Source organism: Panthera pardus, unplaced genomic scaffold (genome assembly GCF_024362965.1).
Source record: "Panthera pardus isolate Hobbes unplaced genomic scaffold, ASM2436296v1 HiC_scaffold_10, whole genome shotgun sequence".
NCBI classification, from domain to species: domain Eukaryota; kingdom Metazoa; phylum Chordata; class Mammalia; order Carnivora; family Felidae; genus Panthera; species Panthera pardus.
Genome location: NW_026526655.1, coordinates 69,873,009 through 69,896,641, shown reverse-complemented (window position 1 = coordinate 69,896,641; position 23,633 = coordinate 69,873,009). Strand labels below are relative to the sequence as shown.

At 37.3% G+C, this 23,633-nt stretch overlaps 1 protein-coding gene across 2 annotated transcripts in view; it reads right to left on the bottom strand.

The window, feature by feature from the left end:
- FAP (fibroblast activation protein alpha) overlaps window positions 1-15,251 on the bottom strand; it is a 74,498-nt gene extending 59,247 nt beyond the window's left edge. Inside the window, exons 1-2 of one of the 2 annotated variants that reach the window (XM_019457750.2) lie at window positions 15,117-15,251; window positions 14,703-14,787 (exon numbers count right to left, since the gene is read on the bottom strand). In XM_019457750.2, the coding sequence (XP_019313295.1) occupies window positions 14,703-14,787; window positions 15,117-15,122 (91 nt within the window). In that variant the 5' untranslated portion in view covers window positions 15,123-15,251. Of the gene's footprint in view, window positions 1-14,702; window positions 14,788-15,116 lie in introns of those variants that run through there. The other variant, XM_019457758.1, reaches the window with a different exon arrangement.
- Window positions 15,252-23,633: the final 8,382 nt, after the last annotated feature.

Sequence of the window (23,633 nt, the reverse complement as noted above, 5' to 3'; positions counted from 1 at the left end):
TTCTATTTAATTAAATGCTCTTGTATAAGATATATACCACTGATTTTTATAATTCCTATTCAATGAATAAAAGACCATTTTACTACAATAACATTAGAATACTTGCTAAGTATTTTAAATAAATTTTACTTAACTCTTCTAAAAGCAAATTACAATCTGTTTCTAATATAGTCAAGGGGAAATTCTAATACTATTTGCAGTGGAAATTACTTTCTTTTTTGAGATGCATTTAATTTTGCCTACACAATCCTGAACCTATAGATGAAGAAATTTTCAATTCAGTGAATCCCTTTATTGTGAATACCGAAAAAAAAGCCCTAGATAATTGCTTTGTAAAAAACTTCTTTTGATATTAATTCAATAAATAAATATAACATTGGTGGTTTATTTATTTACTTTTTTGTCTAGCATAAGTAATGCTTTGACTTTGGCTGATGACTTACATAATAGATTTTCCTATTTAAATATCCTTGCATATAATTTTCCTTACTTGCAATTATGCTTAATCGAGAAATTCATAGCTACAGTTAATTTTCATTTCTGTAGAAGGTTAAATTAAGTGAGCTAATTGAAATGAAACATTGAGCTCTATGCTTGGAACATGGTAATCAGTGAATAAATGTTAGCTTTTGCTATTAACTTATCTGTATTCTTTAAATATTTTTTCCTTTTTTTAAAATTTGGGAATAGTTGACACACAATGTTACATTAGTTTCAGGTGTACAACATAGTGATTCAACAAGTTTATACAGTCATTATGCTATGTTCTCCACAAGCATAGCTACCATCTGTCCTGTTACATCGCTATTACAATATCACTGACTATGTTCCTTATGCTGTGCCTTTTATTCCCGTGACTTGTTCATTCTCTAACTGGAAGCCTGTATCTCCCACTCCCTTTCACCCATTTTGCCCTACCAAATAAATATTCTTGATCAGTGTTTTCCAAACTAATTTGACCACTGGCACCGTTTTTGTTTTGTTTTGTTTTTGAATATCTACTAAAACCACAGATGGGAAATGCAGTTTCAGATTAGACCACTAGTATATAATTAATGTTCACTTTTATTTTGATATAATAAAATTCATCAGTTGTGTCTGGAACATTTTGGTCATCTTACAGCTTTACAACTGAAATATCACAATTGTGATCGTAAATGCAGTTAGTACTAATATCACATACATGGATAAATAAAGTTTATAAAAAACAAGAATTTCAAGTTATTTTTAAAATACCTACACATTTTCCTTTTCATATCCTTAACAATCATACTGATCCTTGTCAGATTTTTCAAAAAGATTTTAAGGATTAGTTATTTACTCTTTTAGAACCTCTAATTTAGATTATTCAGGAAAGTTACATGAAACTGTATTTCATACTACTCCCTAGTTAGTCATTTTTTTAAATGGGTGCATAGTAGCTATAAATGCCAACAATCTATATAGAGAACTTAGCGTATGTCCTATTATGACTCAAAATATCTGAAAAGCAATTTTAAACATGTATTAATTAGATTGCTAATTAGTATAGTGATAATAAGCCCCACCAGCACCCAAGAAGTGATGAGTGGATGCACAAAAAACATATCCAGAGGAGCCAGTTATGTTGGTGTGGAAATAAGGTTCATGGCACAGATTTAGGGCAGGCCACTGCTCTTAACCTTACGTGTGGTGTAGCCAGAGCTCAGAAGGTGTGATTATGCCAGAGTCAGGCTGGGCTCAGAGGAGTACCAAATCAAATGGGAAGAATTTAAATTAGGCATTCTTTTCTTTCTGCTGAAAATGGCCACATGTTCATAAATGCAGTGGAGTAATATATCTGTTCTGAGAAGTTGCATTAGGTCACATAATATGAGTTATGAAACATGAAGTTTACTCAGAATTTCCAACCCAAGCTTTGGTTCTTTGTACATCTAGAAAGACCATAAACATAGTTATGTTTTACTACACTATCAGTGTTAACCCCTGTATCAGCTACCAGCAAAAATGATCTTCCACTGGGTTCTATGAAACTGTCATTAGCTAATTGCTATCTCAGTACTTACCTAAATTTATTGTACACATACCCTTTTCATCTCTATATTTATGTGAATTGGATAAGGTGTGGGTGTTTACCCATGAGAGTAGGGTCTGTATTTGATTTTTCTCATGCATATATGGCCAGTAGCCAGGACTACTTGGCATAGAGTGGGAGCACGATAAATAATTGTTGAATTAAAAAAAAATAAATCAACTAAACAGATTTTATGTTAACTTATTTCTGTCAATTCTCCCTCAAAGATTTGCATATCCATGGGGCGTCTGGGTGGCTTGGTCGGTTGAGTGTCCGACTTCGGCTCAGGTCATGATCTCACAGTCCGTGAGTTCGAGCCCCGCGTCGGGCTCTGTGCTGACAGCTCAGAGCCTGGAGCCTGTTTCAGATTCTGTGTCTCCCTCTCACTCTGCCCCTCCCCTGTTCATGCTCTGTCTCTCTCTGTCTCAAAAATAAATAAACGTTAAAAAAAAAAAAGATTTGCATATCCTTACTCTTTACTCTCCTGTCCATGTTGTGAATTTCATGTATACACTCTTCTACCTGGACATATCTTCATGTACAGAATGCATAAAAGTTTAGTCCTTGGAGTCCCTGGGAGTGCTTTTTGAAAAACAGATTCCTAGTCCTTGTCTCAAACCTACTGATTTAGAATCTCTAGGCCCTGGGGCCCTGGTAGCTTTTATTTTTACCAAGCACCCCAAGTTGGTGCTTCTTCAAGGAATCCAAATTTAGTGATTTCGTTGAATCTACTTGATTCAATGTACTCCTGGGCCTATCAGTGGACTTGCTCTTTGCCTATAAATTCCTGGTCTGCATCCCAATCCATACCTCATAGATAAAGACACTCTACAACTAAGTGTTGATCGTGGATTTCAAAAGGTTGATGGTCTCTCTTAATGTTTATGCCCCTGTGCAATCCTCCTGCTCATTATCTGTTGAGGCTGTGTCTAAATGGACTCCTCTTTAGGTACATTCCCTCTGCTGATCCTTGAAGAATGGACAAAAGGCAAGGGATGTGTGTGTGTGTGCTGATTCTGCCCCAGATTAGATTAAAGGAAGATTGCAGGGAAAGCATGGGAGTCATTGTTCTCTAGTGGTTTGAGTGTGTGTGTGTGTGCACGCACGCGCGTGTGTGTGTGTGTGTGTGTAAATCGGTATAAAGTGCAACTCTGTGGCATCAATCACACTAAACAAGTTCTAGTCACTTGAAAAAAAATTCCACTATAGTTACTGTATGAATAAATAGATTTTCATGCAGTTTTCCAAATAACATTTTAATTTTGAAATATAACCTTTTGATTATTTTGGAAGTTTAGTTTTGGCATCCATAATTCTTAAACTTTAAATAGTTGAACAGAAGCACAAATGAATTCTGAAAGCATATCTCTCTTCTATACATAGCTGACACTCACTTGATTAACACCTAATTCCTGATAGTGCCCTTAAATTCAATTTGGCCCGTCTTTAGCACAAGTTACTCATACACCGCTTAAACACTCTAATTAACCATACTTTAATTATCTTCATTTTCAACCTATTAAAGCAAAGCTGAAAATTACTTCAATTACAAATCCAAGAAATTACAATTCATAGAAATGATTCACAAGTAATGATTCACTATTTTCTTAATTCTTTCTTAAAACTTTGTGTATTCTTTATCAGGATTCTGTTTCTATTTCTGCTCTTTAATTTTCCAGTCCTGAAAAACTGAGAGTTCGTGTTGGAGCAGAGACATCTGATGTTAGCTGTAATATTCATCATAAACTAAATGAGAAAATACGGTTTATTAAATGGGAACACAAATGGCTAGTAGGTCATTTTGCTGTCACTTTTGAACTTGATTTGGAAGCAATGCTTATGAGCCACCTCAGGGAAAGTGACCCGAGACCCCACACACACCACACCTGTGCTTCTGTGGGGTCTGCAGAGATGCTGTCTGTGAGGCAGCGTCACCTCCGATCATCACACCAGGTCATGCATGTTTCTGGAGTGAACACCGCAAGGGTTAAGGTAGGAAGTATTAGGGTGCGAAGTATACTATTCACAAACTAACATTATATTTGAGCAAAGGCTTACAACTCTGAAAAAAAAATAGGTCTGAGGCAGCCTTAGACGAGTAATAATTTACTAGGTTCTTATAAGTACTAAGTACTACTACACGCATTGGTCCTATTAAATATTCACAGCAACTCTCGGATGTAAGTACTATTATCAACACTATGTTACAGATTATGAAATGGAAATTAGAAGAGATAAAGTAACTTGCCTAATACAGAGCAGAGATGGAGTTTAAATCCAGCTCTATCTGATCTTAGAGCCTCGCATTTTATTACTATACTGTGATTTAAAGTGAAAGCACACGTTAAAACAACCACAGAACAAAACAAACACAAAAATAAGGTCAAGAAGCAAGCCACACACAAGAGCGTAGAATAATTACACCTCAAAACGTAGGTGAAGAGAAAATGAAGCAATTTGAGCTTCGTCAAAGCAGAGGTCACAAGAAACCTTTTAACGTCTCACTGAAGAATGTAGTAGTTCGCAGTTCTGAAAGCAATTTTCCACAATTTTCTCTACAAATAACACTAAACAACGTAAGTCAAAGGAATTGTCAGTTTTTCAAGTCCGTTTGTGTATTATGTCATTATTGTGCCATGTTATTATAATTAGGGCATTTTTTTCCATGATCTCTAAAGCTTTGAAGATCAGAGGACATGGTCAACATAATGCATGAGAACAGGAACAGTAAATGCCATTTGGGTGACCTTGAAGGTAAAAGCATACCTTGTCTATTTTTGAAGGCTCACTCAGTCTACGTTGCCAGCTCATCTGCCTCTAATACCTGGTTTAGATTTTGGAGTGGCTCCTATTGGTATTCCTTGGGGTCTGAGGAGAGCCACTTTCCTCAGCCATTTCATTTTAGGATTTCTATTACACATGGTTGGCCTGACTCACCTCCACCACCATTGCCACACTTGACCCCCCCCCCCTTGGATTTGTTCTTTAGATTCCAGACCTGTATATTAAACCTTATCCTTGGGGTGCCTGGGTAGCTCAGTCAGTTAAGCATCTGTCTCTTGGTTTTGGCTCAGGTCATGATCTCACGGTTTGTGGGTTCGAGCCCCATGTGGGGCTCTGTGTTGACAGTGAAGAGCCTGCTTGGGATTTTCTCTCTTTCCCTCTGTCTCGGCCCTTCCCCTGTTCATGTGTGTACATGCACACACACACTCTCTCTCTCTGTCTCAAAATAAATAAATACACTTTAAAAAAAAAAAAGCCCTCCTTCTTAACATCTCCACTCGCACATCTCTCAGGCATTTCAAAATCAGTATGTTACAAGCTAAGAATAAAAGAATTCCACGCTGCCCCTCCAGACTCCTCCAAGTAATGGCACTACCATCCATGTAATTCCTCAATTCAAATACCTGGGAGTTATCCTTGACTTCTCTCCTCCCCCTCTTCCTTTTTCCAGCACCTAAACCTGACAACCCTGTCTCCAAAATCTCTCTCTACTGTGTCTGCTTTTCTCCATTTCTAGACCAATGGCTTCAAGACCAAGCCATTTCTCACTAGGTAGACTATAATGGACACTTAAATGCTCTACCTGCAACTTCATTCCTGGTATTTCATTCAGATTTTGATTTACGTTTTTCTAATGACTAATGATGTTGAGCATCTCTTCATGTATTTATTGGTCATTTGCATACCTTTTTTTTTTTTGGATGGGGGATATGTCTATCTTTTGTCTATGTTTAAATTGGTTTACTTGCCTTTTTATTATTGACTTTTAAGAGTTCTTTATTCGTTCTGGATTCAAATCAGATATATGATTTGCAAATATTTTTCCCCATCTTGTGGGTAGTCTTTTCACTTTCTTGATGGTATCTTTTGTAAGCCCAAAGCATTAAATTTCAACGAAGTTCAATTTATGTACTTTGCCTTTTGTTGCTTGTATCTATGAAACCATTGACTAATCCAAGAACATGAAGATTTATTCCTATGTTTTGTTTTAAGACTTACATAGTTTTAGCTCTTACATTTAAGTCTCTTACATTTAAGTGTCTGATCTATTGTGAGTTAAGTTTTACATATAGTGAGAGGTAAGAAGTCCAATATCTGTTTTTAATGTGGACATCCTGTTCTCCCAACACCATTTGTTGAAGCATTTCCCCATTTAATTGTTATGGCATCCTTGCAAAAAAAATCAATGAATCATATATATAAGGCTTTAATTTTGGACTTGAAATTGTATTCCATTGATCTATATGTGCGTCCTTATGCAGGCAGCACACTGTTATGACTATGTAAGTTTTGTACTAAGTTTTGAAATAAGGAAGTGTGATTCCTCCAACTTTGTTCTTTTTCAAGATAACTATTCTGGGTCCTTTGCATTTCCATATGAATTTTAGTTTTCAGCTTGTCAATTTCTGCAAGTTATCTGGGATTTGGATAAGAATTACTTTTAATCTGTAGATAAATTTAGTGAGTATTGCCATCTTAAAAATATTTAGTTTTCTGATCTATATAAAGTTTATGTAGGATGTCTTTCCATTTATTTAGATCTTTTTGTACTGTTTATGGCTAATGTATGTTTATTGCTAATGTACAATTGTTTTTTCACACTGATCTTGTGTCTTGCAACTTTTCTGAAGTTGTTATTATTTTCTAAAGTTGCAACTTTTCTAAGTTGTTTGAATAATTTTCTTTTGGTGAATTCCTTGAGATTTTCTATAAACCATATTATATCATCTGCAAATAGAGATAATTTTATTTCTTCCTTTCCAGTCTGGATCCTTTTTATTTCTTTTCCTTACCTAATTGCCCTGGTTACAACCATCAAAAAATATGGAACAGAAGTGGTGAGAGAAGACATGCTGTGTTGTTCTTGATCTTAGGGGGGAAGCACTGAATCTTATAGCACTGTGATGTTAGCTGTGAATGTTTGTAGATGACCTTGATCAGATAGAGGAAATTCCTCCTATCTTTAGTCTGCTCAGTGCTTTTACAATGAAAGAGTGTTAGATTTCCTTAAATTTTTCCTGTGTCCATTGAGATAATCACGTGGTTTTTGTCTTTTTTTTTTTCCATTAATACAGTTTATTATAGTAATTGATTTTTGGATGTTAAACCAACATTCTTGGGATAAATTCCTCTTGGTAATGCTATATAATCCTTTAAACATAACTGAATTTGGTTTCCTAGTATTTTGTTGAGGATTTTTTTCATCTATATTCCTGAGAGATATTAGTCTGTAACTTTTTTTCTTGTGACATCTTTGTATGGGTTTTGGTGTCATGCTAATACCGGCCTGTGGAATGAATTGAGAGGCATTCTTTTCTATTTTTGGAAAAGTTTGTGAAAGATTGGTAATAATTCTTCTTTAAATGTTTGGTAGCATTTGCCAGTGAAGCCATCTGGGCCTGGGGTTTTCTTTGTTGGAAGTTTTAAAATCACTAAATCAATCTCTTTAGTTCTTATAGTTCTATTCAGATTTCCACTTAATCTTGAGTAAATTTGGGGAGTTTGTATCTTTCTAGAAATTTTTCCATTTTATATATGTTACCTGATTTTTTGGCATACAGTCTTTTCATCCTGTTACTTTAAAGATTCTATCACATCAAGGGTGCCTGTGTGGCTCAGTCGGTTGAGTGTCCGACTTCAGCTCAGGTCATGATCTCCCAGTCTAGGTTCAGGGCCGCGTGGGGCTCTGTGCTGACAGCTCAGAGCCTGGAGTTGCTTCGGACTCTGTGTGTCCCTCTCTCTCTGCCTCTCCCCTGCTTGTGCTCTCTTTCTCTCTCAAAATAAATAAATAAACAAATAAATAAATAGACGTTAATTTTTTTTAATTTTACATATTCTATTACATCAGTTTTTCTACCAAGTATAAAATCATAACCTATATGAAAAAATTTAATTTAGATACTAAGCAGTCATATTCTTTTTATGATTAATAGGAATAAAGGTTAATAACAGTTGTCAGTTATTCTGTTTTTACTACATAATTTTTATTAATTCACAAAGATACTGAAATGAAAAATAAGTTCTTTGCTTTGCATATAAATGAGGAATAAATTTATTTATTTATTTATTTATTTATTTATTTAACATTTATTTATTTTTGAGACAGAGAGAGAACGTGAACGGGGGAGGGTCAGAGAGAGGGAGACACAGAATCTGAAACAGGCTCCAGGCTCTGAGCTGTCAGCACAGAGCCCGACGCGGGGCTCGAACTCATGGACCGCGAGATCACCTGAGCCCAAGTCGGCCGCTTAACCGACTGAGCCACCCAGGCGCCCCGTGGGAATAAATTTTAAACAAAAGATTGGCTCGTGTTTGATTATCCTATGGAAAATCATTTCAATTTGTGCCTACTGTGCTAATTATTACAATATATTTTAAGACTCAGTTTGACTGTCTCTGGTTCTTAAAAACTTTTATCCCCAAATACACAAACCTGATTTGAGCTTTAGAGGTTTTTTTTCCAAGTATATCTGTGACTAGAAGTTCTTGTGTAAGTTGTAACACAATTCCCTTTGGAAATCAGAGACAGGTAAACTCCTCTGCATGATGGGACTCATCCAAACACGGATTATTTTCTATATTATTTAAAATTTGGCAAAACTCATTGAAAGTTTGCCAAGATTCATCTTCTGTGATTTAAAAATCCAAGTGCAAATTACAGAAATATAATCTGCAAAGTTGATTTGTTTATGCTCAACTCAAAAGCTCTTTCATGTCCATGAACTTTCTGAACCTTTTCCTCAATCCTTCAGACTTGCCCATATTTCCTCCAAAAGAACAGTGAAAAAATAAGCTTAAAACTCTTAGATGTTTGAGGGAGTCTGTTTCACAGTTCTGAATGTTGATACTGGGAAAATTTCAAGCCCTAAAAACATATTCACATCTCCTTTGAAGATGATTTCGTCTCACATGTATCTGATTTTACAAACAGTGATGACGGAGGTTATAGTAGTAGTAATAGTAATATTACCAACTGTGGATTTTTGCCTAAAATGCAGACATCCTAAATTATATTTCTTGAAAAATACTGATTTCGGTTCTTTCCAAATTGTCTATGGCTTCAGATATCTTCTGAAGTGAATTATATAAGGCATTACCTAGCTAAGGAAGCAATCACTATAGATTTTATATAGGTGTGTGTATAACTGTAAACATAGGTGTATATACATATTTTCCTGTGCTAACTGGTTTACACAATTTGACCTCACAGCTATCATTCTCTTTTTGATTCCTTGAACTTCTTGAACACTTTCTTGCTTCAGGGACTTTGTGCCTGCATCTCCCTCTGCCTTGAGGATTTATCCTTGGCTGGAGGATTGTAACCCCCCTGTCCTTAAGGTCGCAGCCCAATTGTCATCTCAGAGGAGGCTCATTGATGACCTTCTTTACAGACCGGATTGTGTCCCCCAAAATTCAAAGACTGAAGCTCTAACCTTTGATGTGATTGTATTTGGAGACAGTGCCCTTAAAGAGGTACATAATTAAGGTTACATAAAATCATAATGGTGGAGCCCTAATCCAATATAACTGGTGTCCTTATAAGAAGAGGAAGAGGCACCAGGAGTGTGTGTGCATAGAGAAAGGGCCATGTGAGGACACAGCCATCTACAAGCGAAGAAGGGAAGCTTCCAAAAAAACCAAACCTGTCTGCACCTTGATCCTGCACTTCCAGCCGCCAGAACTGTGACAAAATAAAGTTTTGTGTTTTTTTTTGTTTTTTTTTTTGTTTTTTTTTTTTTTTTAACGTTTATTTATTTTTGACAGAGAGAGAGACAGAGCATGAGCAGGGGAGGGGCAGAGAGAGAGGGAGACACAGAATCGAAAGCAGGCTCCAGGCTCTGAGCTGCCAGCACAGAGCCCGATGCGGGGCTCGAACTCACAGACCGCGAGATCATGACCTGAGCCGAAGTCGGACGCTCAACCGACTGAGCCACCCAGGTGCCCCTAAAGTTTTGTTTTTTAAGCCACCCAGCCTGTGGTATTTTGTTATGGCAGTCCTAGATGTCAATACAACCCTCACTCTACTTGTTCTAGGTAACATTTTTAAGAAATTGAACTATCTTGGATATTTATTTGCTTATCATCAGACTGCTCTTTCTTAAGGATGGAGATCTTGTCATCCATGCCCTAGACTAGTGGCAGTTATTTGGAAGGTGTTTAACAAATAATCGTTGGACAAATAATTGACATGTCAGGGAGCCACAGTGGACTGGATGTTGTGGATATTGGATAACTTTAGGCTGCTAATCTCAGGTTTTTCATATTTAGTAGACTGTTATTTTTAAAAAATTTTTAGGTTTATTTATTTATTTTGTGAGAGAAACAGAGGACGAGCAGGGGAGGGGCAGAGAGAGAAGGAGAGAGAGAATCCCAAGAAGGCTCTGTATTGTTAGCTCAAAGCCCAATGTGGGGCTTGAACTCAAACCGTGAGATCATGACCTGAGTTGAAACCAAGAGTCAGACACTTAGCTGACTGAGCCACCCAGGCACCCCGTAGATTACTAGTTTTAATCCTAGGAGGAATCATATGCTTCAGTCAGTCCAAGGGTTAAAAATCCAACTGTTTTCAGAAGTCGGGCAGATATTGTAAATGAATATGGTGTCCTGTGCACAATAAAATGGGAAGTTGTATGGTCTGTGGCAGACTGGAGAATGCATTGCCCATCTAAAGAGAGCACCTACTTTTCAACTAACGGTTACCATGGGCCCAATGTTGCCAGATCTAATATTTAAAGTGGAGTAAAAAATCTAAGATTTTTATGTGAAATCTTCTGATTCTTAAAAATTGGCAACTAATACAAATTTGTATAAAACACTGCCAACCCCAAAACAGCAAAAAGGGGCAAAATGTTTAAAGGTAGACAGAGGATTTCAGGGACATCTGAGGCTGGACTTCCAATGGTTCTCCTTCCACTGAGAGATCCTGGAGGCACTGCCCAGGAGAACTTTCAACTTCTCCACACTGCATTCTCCCTCTCTTTTTCTTTTCTTCAGTTTTATTCTGCACCTCCCTTTCCAATTTCCTTTATCTTCTTCCTTTTGCGCCAATGCTGCTAGTGTCCTATATGAGTGGGTTGTGCACAAAAGTTTCTGAAAAATACTTGTTTTTCGTTCAAGGAGGTGAGGGATAAGAACAGGGATGGTACCCAGGGGTAAAGACTCCCTACTCTCAGAACGGAGAACACTGTTGAAATTGGAATACATCGACGGCCTACTTGCCATGTATGTTAGGATGAAGAACACAATAAAATTCTGGCTGTCACTATTTCAGTAGCTATTCTATATTAAAATCATAAACAAAAAATAATAGCTAATACTTGTGGAGCATTTGCTCATTATCATGTGGGGAACTCTACACGCAGTAGAAGTTTAGGGGAGGGGCATTGCATGCCCACCTTTCCTATCACACACAATTTATACAAATCAGGTCCAGGAATTCTGAGAGTGTAAATTATGAGGCAAGGAAGGCCATATAGAATTTACTCTTGAAATTCTAGGGGCGCCTGGGTGGCTCAGTCGGTTAAGCGGCCAACTTCGGCTCGGGTCATGATCTTGTGGTCTGTGAGTTCGAGCCCCGCGTCGGGCTCTGTGCTGACAGCTCAGAGCCTGGAGCCTGTTTCAGATTCTGTGTCTCCCTCTCTCTGACCCTCCCCTGTTCATGCTTTGTCTCTCCCTGTCTCAAAAATAAAACATTAAAAAAAAAAAGAAATTCTGGAACTTCTATCACTTTCCAATTCTAGGTTTTTTTTGTGGGTTTGTGTTTATCTCTTGAAATCTCTTGTAACAAGATCTGTGCATTTGTCTTTGGGGTTGGCGAAAACAGGGGGAAGGTTAGTTTCATTCTTGGCCTCATTGCATCTTCACAAGAGAAGTGGAGCGATGCTTGGGAAGAAGAGAGAAAAAGAATAGAGTCAGGAGACTAGAAAGGGCATCGCTGAAAGGAGAGTCAGCTGAGGCCAAGGGGGATAGCCTTGGGCTAAGGGATAGAAAATCCTATGAATTTCCCATTTGGTGAAAATAAAAATGGGAAATTTTGGAAGTATCCAAAAATGTTGTCCCTTGTTTTTATTATTATGTGAGTGATGTAAATGGATCTTTTCATTTCACTACTACATTTTCTATTTTTCCTAAAATCCTGCCTAATTCCTCCACAGCTCTTTTAGAACTGAGGCTTGTGTTCCTGGGACCTTCTCCCTGTGTGGAAAAGCCCATCTCTCTCCTTCTGTCACTGAGACCTGGTGGGGATTGGCAGAAATCTCCTCTGGTGGTGATGACTATGCATCCACAGTGGGTTTTTACCTTGCATTTAAGAAGGAAATCTAGACCACTGCATCTTTGTTTCCCCAGTAACTGGCACAATGATGGGCAGGTCATTGGTGGGACTCAATTCGGTAATTAATAAATAAGCAAACCAATGTTTCTTAAGTGGGTGTTTAAGTTTCTCAAAGGAAAACTGTTCTTATACTGGCACAGAAACCCTGGGCTAAGAATACGAGGGCACTTGAGGCCAATGTGAGGTAATGGTATTTCTGAGGAAGTGTGAGAAGGCTAACTGGAAGCTTACTTGGCATTGAATTCTCTGTTCCTCCTTCCCTTCTCCTCCTGCCTTATTACCTTAGATGCTATTCTGACCAGGCACCGGACAGATGTGAGAGCGAAGTTCTGAATCTAGGATGATTAAGGAGTGAGGTGAGAAGACAGGAGGGAGGTCAGAAGGATGTGCTTAGCATCGGGGCTGCCTATACACTGACTTGAGGGAAGGAAAACTTCAAACCTGTTCCTGCTCAGAAAAGTAAGGCAACGAATTGTCCCATGTGCAAGTTATTGAAGTGGCAATTCTGAGAAGTGCTTCAGCCAACTTAGAATAGAAAAAGAATGGTATCATGGATACAAAAGATACAGTTCTCAGCTTTTTTTGTGTGTGATTTTTCTGTTGTTCAATGAGTAATAAAATTTTATCTAAAGTTTAATTTGATTATTTCACTCTTTCAAGAAATTACTTTGCTCGGAGACTAATCTTGTTGGTTGAAATGGACAACTATGTTACAAATGATAGGACTTCAAATATATATGTAGATTATAACATATTTATGTGTGTAATATACATATCTAACCTTGGGAAGAAGGTAATGATTGAGATCGTATACAACTACACAAATGTCTATGTGTTGTATGCTTTTTATAAATGTATAACCATAGTATGTTTGTTATTAAAAATTATGGGTTAAACTGCAAAGTGCCAATGCAATCCAATCTTGCTTGTGGACATGGCGGCAAGCTCAGAAGAATATCTACACACTTTTTGTTCTCAGAACATTAATTTTGGGGGGAGCAAAGTGTTGATTTCAAGTACTGGTGAGTTTCTCTCAAAATAAGGAGTTAATCTTGAACGGATTAGCATTCAACAGGTCACTTAGACCTAATCCACCATCTGACAATTAATAGTATGAGGGAAATATGGCCCAAAACCTTTGAGGTGAGACACTCGTCTGAAAACAATTTTAATTTGAAAAAACATATGAAAAATATGGATGGGCACACACATCTCAGCAGCCTAAGAATAATCAGTGCCAGAAGATAGCAGGAATAAGGACTAAAGATTACCACTGAAGATCTAAGAACACTGCTTTCATCTTATTGACTAACTTCTTCATTTTATAGTTCTGTGAAAATCCCAGTAACATTTTGAATTTTTCAAAATATTTTTCTATTTTGTTTTTTTAAAGCAACAGATCATTTTTTTAGCTAAAGGCTTACCGCTGGTCTGCATTTATCGTCAGTTAACCTGTAACCAAAAATGTTTCCCATCTTAGCTATCATAAGCTTTTGATATTTATTAGTACAAACTTTTCTCCTTTCCCGAGATCCCAACACTCAAGACCTGTTATTGTTGTGATATTTTTCCTATTTTAGAATTTGAGCTTCTCTTCATCAACTGTTTCATAAAAACTTATTCCCCTAATATCACTGGATTATTTGTAGACAGTCTTAATTTAAATTCAGACTAGTCCCAATATCAGTTCACACTATCTTCCAACTTACAGCAAATTGAGATCAATGTTAATCTTTTAAAAGGATCAATTTATCACTAGACATAATGCTCACTTGATGATAGTCTTCTAATCTGATTTTTCATTGCTACTGCATCCAGAGCAACAATTCCACCTTTTCTACACAGCTATTCCTGTGATATCTATTTTCCACTGCCTTCTTAAATTTTTAGAACGATTCGTAATACAAAACCCCATAGGCTCTGTTTTGACTTTTCCATTCTTACTTTATTTTCCATAAGCGAATCCGATAATGAAAAGCAATGTTAGTTAAAAATATTTTCTCTAAAGGCCTGTCCAAACTTGTAACTTAGCATATATTGTTGGCGGGTGTGTGGGGGGAGTGATACGGAATAGTGCTTAGGCTTTTCTATTGCTGAAGTAATACTGGAAATCCCTTCCTACTTGTGCCTTAAATTCCTCAGTATTTCTGGTTGCTCAACAACATCTCTGTGAGCCTCTATGTCTTCTTAGAAATAACAGACTTACTTTGGGAAATAGACACTTAGGAAATGTTCGATCACTTGCGACCATGCATTAGTGCACTTTCCAAGCTATCCTAAGCAGAGAGAGAGCAAAACAGAGAAAATTCTTACCTCTTGAAGGACGTAAGACAATGCACATCACCAGCAAAGCAAGAACAGCAGAGGTGGCAATTCCAAATACAATTTTTAACCATATCTACATAAAATAAAGAAAATTGACAGATGCACAGTTTCTGCTAGGAAGTAGAAATGGCAAGATTTTGTTTACACCTTAATCCTATTTCTCCCTCCCCACAAAGCTTTTGATTGTTTTCCACTGATCTGGCTATAATTGCTGGAATTCTTCCAGCTCGGCCAGAACAAATGTTTCTGCAATATATTCAGAACAATCTCTCCCTCCCAACCCACTCCAGGAAGTGCATACTTATGTATAAATCTTTACCTTCTAAACAACAGAAAACTCTGATCAAACTCAACCCAGCTAGTCCTCATTCTTTAGCAATACCTGAGGCTGCATATACTAACCTTCATTTTTCCAGATGTTTTTGAAAGTTAGCTGACTTCACAGCGTGGGTCACTGGATCTGTGAAAACCGTTGAAAAGCAGCAAGTCTGTCTTCAGAGTTGGAAGCTGAAGCTAGGACAAGGTTTTTTTTTTTTTTTCTTTCCACGGACTTTTGAATACCGTGCCAAATTTCAAAAGATTTCTGTAAAATTAGAAACAGATTTTGGGGGCGTTCTTGGCCTTAAAATGAACTGTGAGTGGCTCAAGGGAGGTTTTATAGCCTTCTCATCCTTGTAAATTCTACACCAACATCTGCTTACGTTGACATACAGAGGTTTTAGTTTTATTTTTTTTTTAACAAGTTTGGGTTTATGTTTCATTTTCTTCTAGAAATCGCTCATGGATCACTTTGGCAAGTATAAACTTTTAATTTGCAACCGAAATAATTTAAAATAGTATAACTTCCAGGTACATACAATATATATATGCCTATTTTTTTTTTTTTGCAGAGAAAGAAAATTAAAGCCATAGAAGATTTTATGAGACATACACCACATAACTGCACATTTTTCTTCCCCTGGGAGATTATGAGGTACTTGCGGACAGAAATGTTTTTCTTTCAGCACAATTTCTTTGTCCATATAGCACCATATGCACTTTCAGTAAATACAGAAGTTTAAAAATTCAACTGTCTAAACCCACGACTGCTTTACTTTAAAGAAATAAAATGCCATCTGGTGAAATTTAGTATGGGTTAGGTGTGTATGCACAGGCCAGAAAGATGGAAAGATCAGTAAGAATAATTTACCAGCAGACCTTTGGAAGAATGGAAATGGCTTTGCAAAAGTGATATTTCTGCTCCCATCTCAGAATATATTCTGAGAGAGAAGACCATTTAGTAATTATAAAGCCTCTAAAACAAATAAAAAAGCATTTGAAAATAGAAGTAAGTCTTAAGTACAATTTCCTTTTGGCTAAATCCATATAATTCCAAAGAACTGGTCAATTCAACAGACCAGAAAGATGGTTGACTGAATTTTTAAAAAATGCATGCATACAACAGTTTCTTGGAGTTTTCTGGCTGGCTCAGTGCAGTTCACTTGGATAGATTCTGTGGTTCCACGTAAACACAGTTGTTAACCTACTGTGTCTTTTTTTTTTTCCACCAACGATTTGCTTTTCTGGAAGTTTATAATGTTCTCAACCTGACTCAAACAACCTTCATGGTGACATTTCATGGGTTGTTCGTGAAAGATAATGAGGAAACTATACTGAAATCTGTTGCTGTTTGCTTTAGTCAGCTGGCCTGACTACCATGGGAGACTCTCTCCAGCAAACAGCAGGACAGTGGCTTGTGAACTTCCTTTCAGACATTCTCCAGACATCCCTCCCTGGATTCCAGTCTTATGAAAATTCTGTTGAGGAAAATGAGTCATTCAGCACTTACTGGCAGAGAGATGTAGCCACCCGGATTCTAGATGAGTCGCCCTCTTTTGCAGTTGATGGGGCGAATCCTTTACAAACTGAAGCAATGATTAAGAGTAATATCCTGGTTATGCTCTATAGTTGCAGTCATATCCTTTGATTGTGAGATCCTCAAACCTGAGATAAAAGCCACCAGCTAGGTTCCAAATGAACAGCTCCCGTGTGGGTCCTCTCTGATTGCCTCCTTTGGAAAATTCACACAACATGTTCTCATAAGTTCTGTTACAGCCTGCCAAAGCCCCAGAGTCCACAAGTACTTTTTAGTGTGTTATTTCCAAGACTTTACATTCTGAAGACTGACTGTAATAAATGATTAGGGTGTAATTAAAATGGAAACTATTCGCTTTAGCAATTAAATATACACTGACACTTATCTAGTCTGAGTACCACTTAGGATTGCAGCCAAGTGTGGGTGTCCACAAGAGACCCAACTGGTAGGTTCTATGGAGAAATTGGGGTGCTTTAAGAGGAACAAATTTAAGTTGAAACTGTTAGTGAGTGGGTATTATGAGGCTGAAATATGTTTATTTAGTTTTGTTTATTTTTTCCTTGGAAAGTTGGTGATTCAAACTGCAACTTCTGGAAAATCCTTACTGGTTTAAACCTGTTTTTAGAAAAATAAGACCAACTACAGAAGTAAAGATGTCAAGAGTTTTTCCCATGCGATTCCATGGGTTAGGGACATGTTGCTTTAATAGAACTGTACATGTCCATCCCTTTGAGATACTGTAAGCGTTCTAGGTTTCATCCAAACAAAATTTGGATCCTTTTAATATTATAACATCTTTACTGGCTTTTTCTTCTTTCAGAGTGAATATTAAAATATTTATGCTAACAGTTTTTTAAATATTAGGAAAAATGACCACCATTCTTATTTTATACAGTGAGTTAATATCCAGTCAGCATGTATGTCAGGAAAACAGGTCTGTCCTCAGGGAGCTTACTTTCTAGTATAAGCAGGACTGGCAAGTTCTTACATATTCATTTCTTTTGCCTTGTGGGAGCTCTTGCTGAGAATGAGCCTGAGGCTGGGTTTGCGCTTAGTAAGCAAGAGACCCCTGATGGGCTGTTGACTTCCACATAAACGCAGGAGGAGTCAGAAAGTCCACACACCATGTTTGATATCCTTAATGTAAGTCTAGTTTTTGTCAGGACTGGACGTTTTTCAGAAAGTGACTCTGGATCTACTCAAATGCAACAAAAATGGAAAGTATGACTTTGGCTTATATAAAACTAAGAGCAAGAATTAGGATAATAGAGGCTCAACTGAGCTTTTCCCCAAAGATGGGCTTTCTGAGGCTTAATTTGGAATATGACTACTTTCTGATAGGCCCACTGGGAAAGTTGACTATAATGTAAACCTTTAGCTTACTAAAACAGATTTATAGACCTGTTCAGCAGTAGCCACTGTGCATCTGCCAAAAATGATTTTGATGTAGATGTTTTCCTAGAAAGCACAGCCAGTGATACACCTGTAGAGAGTGAATGGCAGTAAGACCATGCTGAAGGCGTGAATAAGGATGCTGTCTCTCGTTATTTGGGGGTAGGAAGATAAAAAGAGATACATTTATTAACCAAAATCTAAGACAGATTATTTAATGGCAAATTATAAGTAAGGGGTATGAGGACAGGAGTGGAGTCCACATAAGCCTTGATTTTTATAAAATAAGAATTTTCTCTTAAGAAGGCCACACCTGCCCATCTGATACCTTAGATTCAATAAATATTTCTAGTTCGGTGGTATATACAAAGAGCTTTAGTACGTTATTTTATTTAACTCATAATCAAAACTCATTTTACTGACTAGAAAATGGAGCCCAGACAAATTAGTTAACTTACCCAAGATTCCAACAGGACCCAATGTTAACATATTACATTGTTTTTTTGCAATAGCTCCTGAAGTTGGTTCAATAGTAACAAATATTTTTTTTTTAATTTAATTGACATCTCACTGATTCTCTATTCAGACATATTTTAAGAGTATGATAGTAGAATCATTATCATTAAAATATGCACAATTCTCACATCTTCAAATTGTTATGTATGTCTTAAAAGATCACAGTCTCACCCTACAGGGATAGGGTCCAAAATATAAATTTGGTTAGTTTTATTAAAATGAAGATCTAGGGGCGCCTGGGTGGCTTGGTCGGTTGAGTGTCCGACTTTGGCTCAGGTCATGATCTCACAGTCCGTGAGTTCGAGCCCCGCGTCGGGCTCTGTGCTGACGGCTCAGAGCCTGGAGCCTGTTTCAGATTCTGTGTCTCCCTCTCTCTGTGACCCTCCCCCATTCATGCTCTGTCTCTCTCTGTCTCAAAAATAAATAAAAACGTTTAAAAAAAATAAAAAATAAAATGAAGATCTAGTAATCAAAGCAATAATTATTGCCTGGGGCTAAAAGGTCTTCCTTCAGGGACCTGTCAAAATTAAGGGATTCAGCAGAATCCCATCATCAAAGAGATTTTGAGATCCAAGCTGAAAGATTCCTGAGATCTTCAAAGCTCATAATAGCTATCCACAACTATAGATCTGAAAGTGGCATAACAGCATAACAGTGCCAGAGTTTAAATCACTCTTTGAATCTGGTCTATTTCCTAAAACCACAATCGTTATATAAGGGAGAGTATGAGGCAATATGCCTCCCAGTTTGTAATTGGTAACTACTACCTTGATAGATGTTATAATTAGACATCAGTGGTTCCAAATATAATAATTAGGGCAAGTTCTCCTTGGACATGCAGAGAGTTAACTATCAAAGTTAGCTTAGGAAAAAAAAATTAGAGAAATAACCCACTTCTTTGGGTGCCTTGATGTAGTTTAAATATGTAAATATTATATCTCCTTAGAAATGCTCAATCAAGAAAGACTGACTAAATTGTATAAATTGAATGAGTAAGCATTTCATATATGTCAATACAACTTATTAAAGCACACTGCGATTTCATTAATATTTTTAAATTAGAGAATATTATTACTCTGTCTAATGTTTATTGAACACTTTTATTGAGGCTGACCTCATATATAACTGTCTCATCTGATCCTCAGAACATCAGTAATACCATTATCCTCATTTTAAAGATGAGAACATGGGTGTACAGAAAGTTTAAGTAACTTCCCCAAGTCACACAGCTTATAATCTTGTGCTCCTAAGCCATGTCGGCGGTAGAGATGGGACATGAACACATCTTATTCCATAACACAATTTGATTGGCTCATGTTTAAGATTCTGACAGGAGAGTATATATAGGTACAGTGATGGGATGTGTAATCAAGGCTGGATCTAGGAGGAGGTGAAACAGAAGGAAGAAATTAAATGGGCTAAAAAGCCACATATCTTGACGAGGCCAAAAGCAGGTATTGAGTGATAGTGTGGGAAATAAAAGTTGTTACCAGAAAGCAGAATGTTTCAATTTAAGATTTCAGTTCAAGGTGCTGACAAGGACCTGTATCCTTGTGTGGATACAGAGATGGGTGGCCAAGATAGAGGAAAGGAATGACATAACTGGAAAAGTAGTTGGCAAAAGAATGTATGGTGTCATTTGCGATATCTATCTAGGAACATGATTTACCTCAAATTATGGTAATACTTGGGGAGAGGGGAAAAATACCCTGAGTCACATTCTAAACACTTTAGAAAAGAGTTGAAGAAATTTCCAATTCAAGACAGTAGACTGAACATATACATCAATTTCTTTGCCTTCTGAAACTCCATTAGACTGATTGTAAGGGAAAAAAGGATAAGGCATGCTACACTAGAGGGAACAGGGACAGTATCATCAGTGGATGAAACAGAAAAGAAATAGCAACTCCCTGGACACACTTAGAAAGGAACTTCCATGAAACAGTTCAAAAATAGAGATAGCATTTACCCTTGAGGTTGGAGAGAGAAATGGGGCTGCAGTAAAGGGTACAAGTTGAACATCCATAGATAGACTCTTCACCTCCAGATGTAGAACAATTCTGACGCTGAGCATTTAGTCCAGGCAAAAAGATATATTTATTTGTTTGAATGTTTATTTGTTTTTGAGAGACAAAGAGAAAGCGCAAGTGGGGGGTGGGCAGAGAGAGGAAGACACAGAATCTGAAGCAGGCTCCAGGCTCTGAGCTGTCAGCACAGAGCCCGACACGGGGCTCAAACTCATGAACCGCGAGATCATGACCTGAGCTGACCTCAGACATTTAACCAACTGAGTCACTCAGGCTCCCCAGTAGAAGATTTAATTTTAAGAGATATTAAACTACTGATGATGAAGGGTACTAGAGGCACTAACTGGGAGTCAGTGCAACAGAGTAGATCCAGTCTTCTGGCTTATTGGCTTCCTGACCTCTTTTCTGTAAACAAACCCATCAGCCAATAAGCTCTGCCTGCATAGTAGGGTCTCTTCATTCTTACCCTATTCTTACATCTGCTACAAAAATGAGAATAAGTAGACAAAAAAAATACCTTTTTTTAAAAAAGAAGAATCAAAACCCTAAAACATGCAAGAAAAAGTAAAGACACTAAGAAGAATAAATAGGAAAAAAAAAGACAGACAAGGAAAATAGAAAAAGTGACCACAGATATAATTCTGAGAACAAAAGACAACCATTAAAAAAAAGTTTGTATTCAGCAATCACACTTTTGGCTACATATGCAGAGGAAATGAAAACAGGTACCAAAGAGATGTCTGCACTCCCAGTACATTGCATTATTTACAATAGTCAAAATATGAAAACAACCTAAGTGTTCATCAAGAGACCAATGGTTACGGAATTGTGGTATATATGTACAATGGAGTATTATACAACAATAAAAAAGAAGGAATCCTGCCATTTGCAAAAACATGGACGCACCTGGAGGGCGTTATGCCAAGTGAAATAAGCTAGACAGAGAAAGACAAATACTGCATAGTATCACTTAAACGTGAAGGCTCAAAGAAAAAAGATAAGAGGAAAAAAAGTCAAACTCCTAGAAAAAGAGCAGAAAAGTGGTTGCTGGGGGAAATAGGGAGAGGTTGGTAAAGAGTACAAATTTCCAGCTGCAAAGTAAATGCGGTCTGAGGATCTAACGTAAATCATACTGACTATAGGTGATAACACTGTGTTGTATAACTGAAATCTCCTAAGAGTAGAACTTAAATTTTCTCAAACACAAACAGAGAAATGAGGTGATGGATGAATTAACTAGATAGAAGGACTCCTTCCACAATGTATATGTATATCAAATCACCATGATGTACACTTTATTTATTTTTATTATTTTTTTATTTTTTAGCAAAATCTGAACTTTGTGGGTTTTTTTAATATGAAATTTATTGTTAAATTTGTTTCCATACAACACCCAATGCTCATTCCAACAGGTGCCCTCCCCAATACCCATCACCCCCCTCCCCTCCCTCCCATCCCCCATCAACCCTCAGTTTGTTCTCCAGTTTTTAAGAGTCTCTTATGTTTTAGCTCCCTCCCTCTCTAACCTTTCCTTTTTTTTTCCTTCCCCTCCCCCATGGTCTTCCGGTAAGTTTCTCAGGATCCACATAAGAGTGAAAACATATGGTATCTGTCTTTCTCTGTATGACCACGTTGCTACAAAAGGCCATATTTCATTCTTACTCATTGCCAAGTAGTATTCCATTGTGTATATAAACCACAATTTGATGTACACTTTAAATATCTTATAATTTTACTTGTCAATTATACCTCAATAAAGTGGAAATGGAAAACAAATAAAAAAAATTAAGAAGCTTGAATTAGGGGGCTCCTGGGTGGCTCAGTCATTTAAACGTCCAACTTCAGCTCAGGTCATGATCTCGCCTTCCGTGAGTTCTGCCCCGCGTCGGGCTCTGTGCTGACAGCTCAGAGCCTGGAGCCTGTTTCAGATTCTGTCTCCCTCTCTCTCTGCCCCTCCCCGCTTATGCTCTGTCTCTCTGTCTCTGAAAAATGAATAAACATTAAAAAAATTTTAAAAAAAGAAGCTTGAATTAGCATCTTCAGTGAGATTCAGCCAGATATTGCTATAGTTCAGACACCAGTTTATGAAAAAGTAACATTCCAACAAACCCTTACATATTGAAAATATAATTGCCAAAAAAAAATCATTATAGGGGCGTCTGGTTGGCTCAATAGGTTAAACATCAGACTCTTGGTTTTGGCTCAGGTAATGATTTCACGGTTAGTGAGTTCAATGCCTGCATCGGGCTCTGTGCTGATGGTCCGGAGCCTGCTTGGGATTCTCTCTCTCCTCTCTCTCCTCTCTCAAAATGAATAAATAAATAAGCTTAACCAAAAAAAAATTATTATAGGTTTAGGAAATAAAATTGAGGAAATCTCTCAGAACAGAAATAAAAAGATGAATAAAATGATGGAGAAGGTAAGAGACATAGAATATAAACTCAACCAGTATGATATCCACTTAGTATGAGTTTGAGGAAGAAAGATCAAAGAAGGCAGAGGAAGAAGGGTTATACAAAATGAATACAAGAGAATTTCCCAATGCTCAAGAATAAAATAAGTTTTTAGGGCCAACCAAATGCCCAGCATAAAACATGAGAAAAGACTCACATCTAGATACATAATTGTGACAGTCCAGAATATTCAAAGAGAAAATTCTTTTTTCTAATGTTTATTTATTTTTGAGAGAAAGAGAGACAAAGCGTGAGTGAGGGGAGGGAAGAGAGAGAGGGAGACTCAGAATCCGAAGCAGGCTCCAGGCTCCGAGCTGTCAGCATGGAGCCTGATGTGGGGCTTGTACTCATGAACTACGAGATCATGACCTGAGCCAAAGCTGGATGCTTAATCAACTGAGCCACCCAGGCCCTTCAAAGAGAAAATTCTTATTTTTTCCAGAGAGAAAAACAAGTCTTCTACAAAAGTAGCAAGAATTAGGCAGACAACAAACAATATCTGCCTAGATGCTGCAAAATGACAGAATATTGTTTTCAGGGTTCTGAGAGAAAATGTTTGTCAAGCTAGCATCTACTTAGGCAGGAAACCAGTAAAACATGAAAATAAGATAAATATATTTTCTGATGAATGGGAACTCAGAAAGTTTACAGCTCAAATATCCTATCTTAGGAAGAA